The sequence below is a fragment of the Lagopus leucura genome, unplaced genomic scaffold (assembly GCF_019238085.1).
Source record: "Lagopus leucura isolate 7727_CA_CO unplaced genomic scaffold, USGS_WTPT01 33778-0_obj-0_obj, whole genome shotgun sequence".
Lineage (NCBI taxonomy): Eukaryota > Metazoa > Chordata > Aves > Galliformes > Phasianidae > Lagopus > Lagopus leucura.
Genome location: NW_024963047.1, coordinates 1 through 1932, shown reverse-complemented (window position 1 = coordinate 1932; position 1932 = coordinate 1). Strand labels below are relative to the sequence as shown.

The following is a 1932-nucleotide window of genomic DNA, read 5'->3' as shown; positions in this document are numbered from 1 at the left end:
GACCCCTACGGGGGGTGCAACAGGTGTGGGGCAGACACCAATCACTCCTTAATCACCCCATAAGTTGTGGGGTGTCCCCCACCCCATAGGTTAGGAGTCCCCCATTGCCCCATAAGGGATTTCCCCACCACCCCATAAATTGTGGGTCCCCCATTACCCATAAGGGTTCCCCCACCACCCCAGAAGTTGTGGGTCCCCCCGTTGCCCCACAAGGTGGTTCCCCCCCCCCCACAGATTGTGGGTCCCCCCCGCCCCATGAGGGTCCCTCCCCACTTCTGGGGCGCTCACCCACCAATGAGCCGCATGACGTTGGGGTGCCGGAACTCCTTCATACAAACGGCCTCCCTCAGGAAATCCTCCAACTCCCCCCGGGAGCAAATGGCCACTAATTGGGGGGGTTAATTAATAAAGGGGGTGCTAATTAATGGGGGGGGGGTTAATGAACAGGGGTTTCTCACTCACTCTTCATGGTTTTCACGGCCACTTTGAGGATCCCGCTGTCCTGGTGCAGCTCGCCCTCCATCACCGCCCCGAATTCACCTGGGGGGTTGTGGGGTGGTTATGGGGTGGTTATGGGGTGAGTTATGGGGTCAGCATGGTGTCGGTTATGGGGTAGTAATGGGATGGTTCTGCGGTGCTTATGGGGTGATGAGGTCAGTTATGGGGTGCTGGGGTGGTGGGGTTGGTTATGGGGCCACGGGGCGATGGAGTTCTAGGGTTGGTTGTAGGGTGATGGGGTTGTGGGCTGATGGGGTTACGGGGTTGTGGGTCGGTTATGAGGTTGGTTCAGGAGTTATAGGATCAGTGATGGGATCATGGGGTTGGATGTGGGGTGATGGGGTCAGTTGTGGGGTCGATCATGGGGTTATGGAATCAGTTGTGGGGTCGGTTGTGGGGCTGGCTGCGGGGTTATGAGGTTGGCTGTGGGGTTGAGGGGTTGGTTATGGGGCTGGTTGTGGGGCTATGGGGCACACTATGGGACACATTATGGGGCAGCTATGGGGCTCTATAGGGCACTATGGGGCACTGTGGGGTTCCTATGGGTCCCTATAGGGCCGTACCCTCTCCCAAGCTCTTGCCCAGCGCCACGCGGTGCCGCTCCACCATCACATCCCGCAGCTGCGCCCGCAGCTCCGCAGCCACCCCAAGAGAGCGAACTGGGGGGCAATGGGGGCAGTGGGGTCAGTGGGGGCAATGAGGCCATTGGAGCCGTAAGGACGTGGGATATTATGGGATGCGGGGTCACTCACGCGTGCTGTCGGCGCTGCTGCGGCTGTAGGAGCTGCGGATGCGGAAATGAACGGCCGGCTCTCCGTGGGGAGCGAAGGCAGAACTGAGGATATGGGGGGACTGGGGGTCAGCGGGGGATGCGGGGACACTGGGGGTATTGGGGTCAACGGGGGATTTGGGGTCAGCGGGGGATTTGGGGTCAGCGGGGGATTTGGGGATTTCTAGGGTCAATGGGGGCATTGGGGAATACGGGGACGCCGTGGGGTCGCTATGCGGACGCTGTGGGGTTATGGGGGGCTGTGGGGGGGTAACGGGGGGCTGTGGGAGCTGTGGGGGTTATGGGGCCGTTCGCTCACCCATAGCGCGTCTCCTTCCGGCGCCGCCAAACGGCCCCCAGCGCCCCCAGCAGCAGCAGCGCAGTGACGGCGCCCAGAGCCAGCAGCCACCAGGAGAGCACTGCGTGAGAGCGGGCCTGACCAACAGCCCAGGACAAATCCCAACCCCAACCCCAATCCCAAACCCCAATCCCATTCCAACCCCAATCCCAACCCCAACCCCAATCCCAGCCCCACTGCTCACCAGGCTGCGCATCTGACTGGGGGTCTTCAGCTGTGGGGCAGAGGGGACATTGGGGTCATTGGGATCATCGGGGTCAGTGAGGGCATTGGGAACATTGGGGGCATTGGGGCCAAAGGGGGCGAT

At 61.6% G+C, this 1932-nt stretch overlaps 1 protein-coding gene across 1 annotated transcript; it reads right to left on the bottom strand.

Moving 5' to 3' along the window:
* Positions 1-292: 292 nt before the first annotated feature.
* LOC122190947 (tyrosine-protein kinase receptor UFO-like) lies at positions 293-1839 on the bottom strand (the record flags this gene model as incomplete). Its single annotated transcript, XM_042891103.1, has 6 exons — positions 293-385; positions 463-540; positions 1062-1157; positions 1251-1333; positions 1587-1686; positions 1810-1839. Coding segments are annotated over 6 exons (480 nt in total), but the record flags the coding sequence as incomplete, so codon positions are not given.
* Positions 1840-1932: the final 93 nt, after the last annotated feature.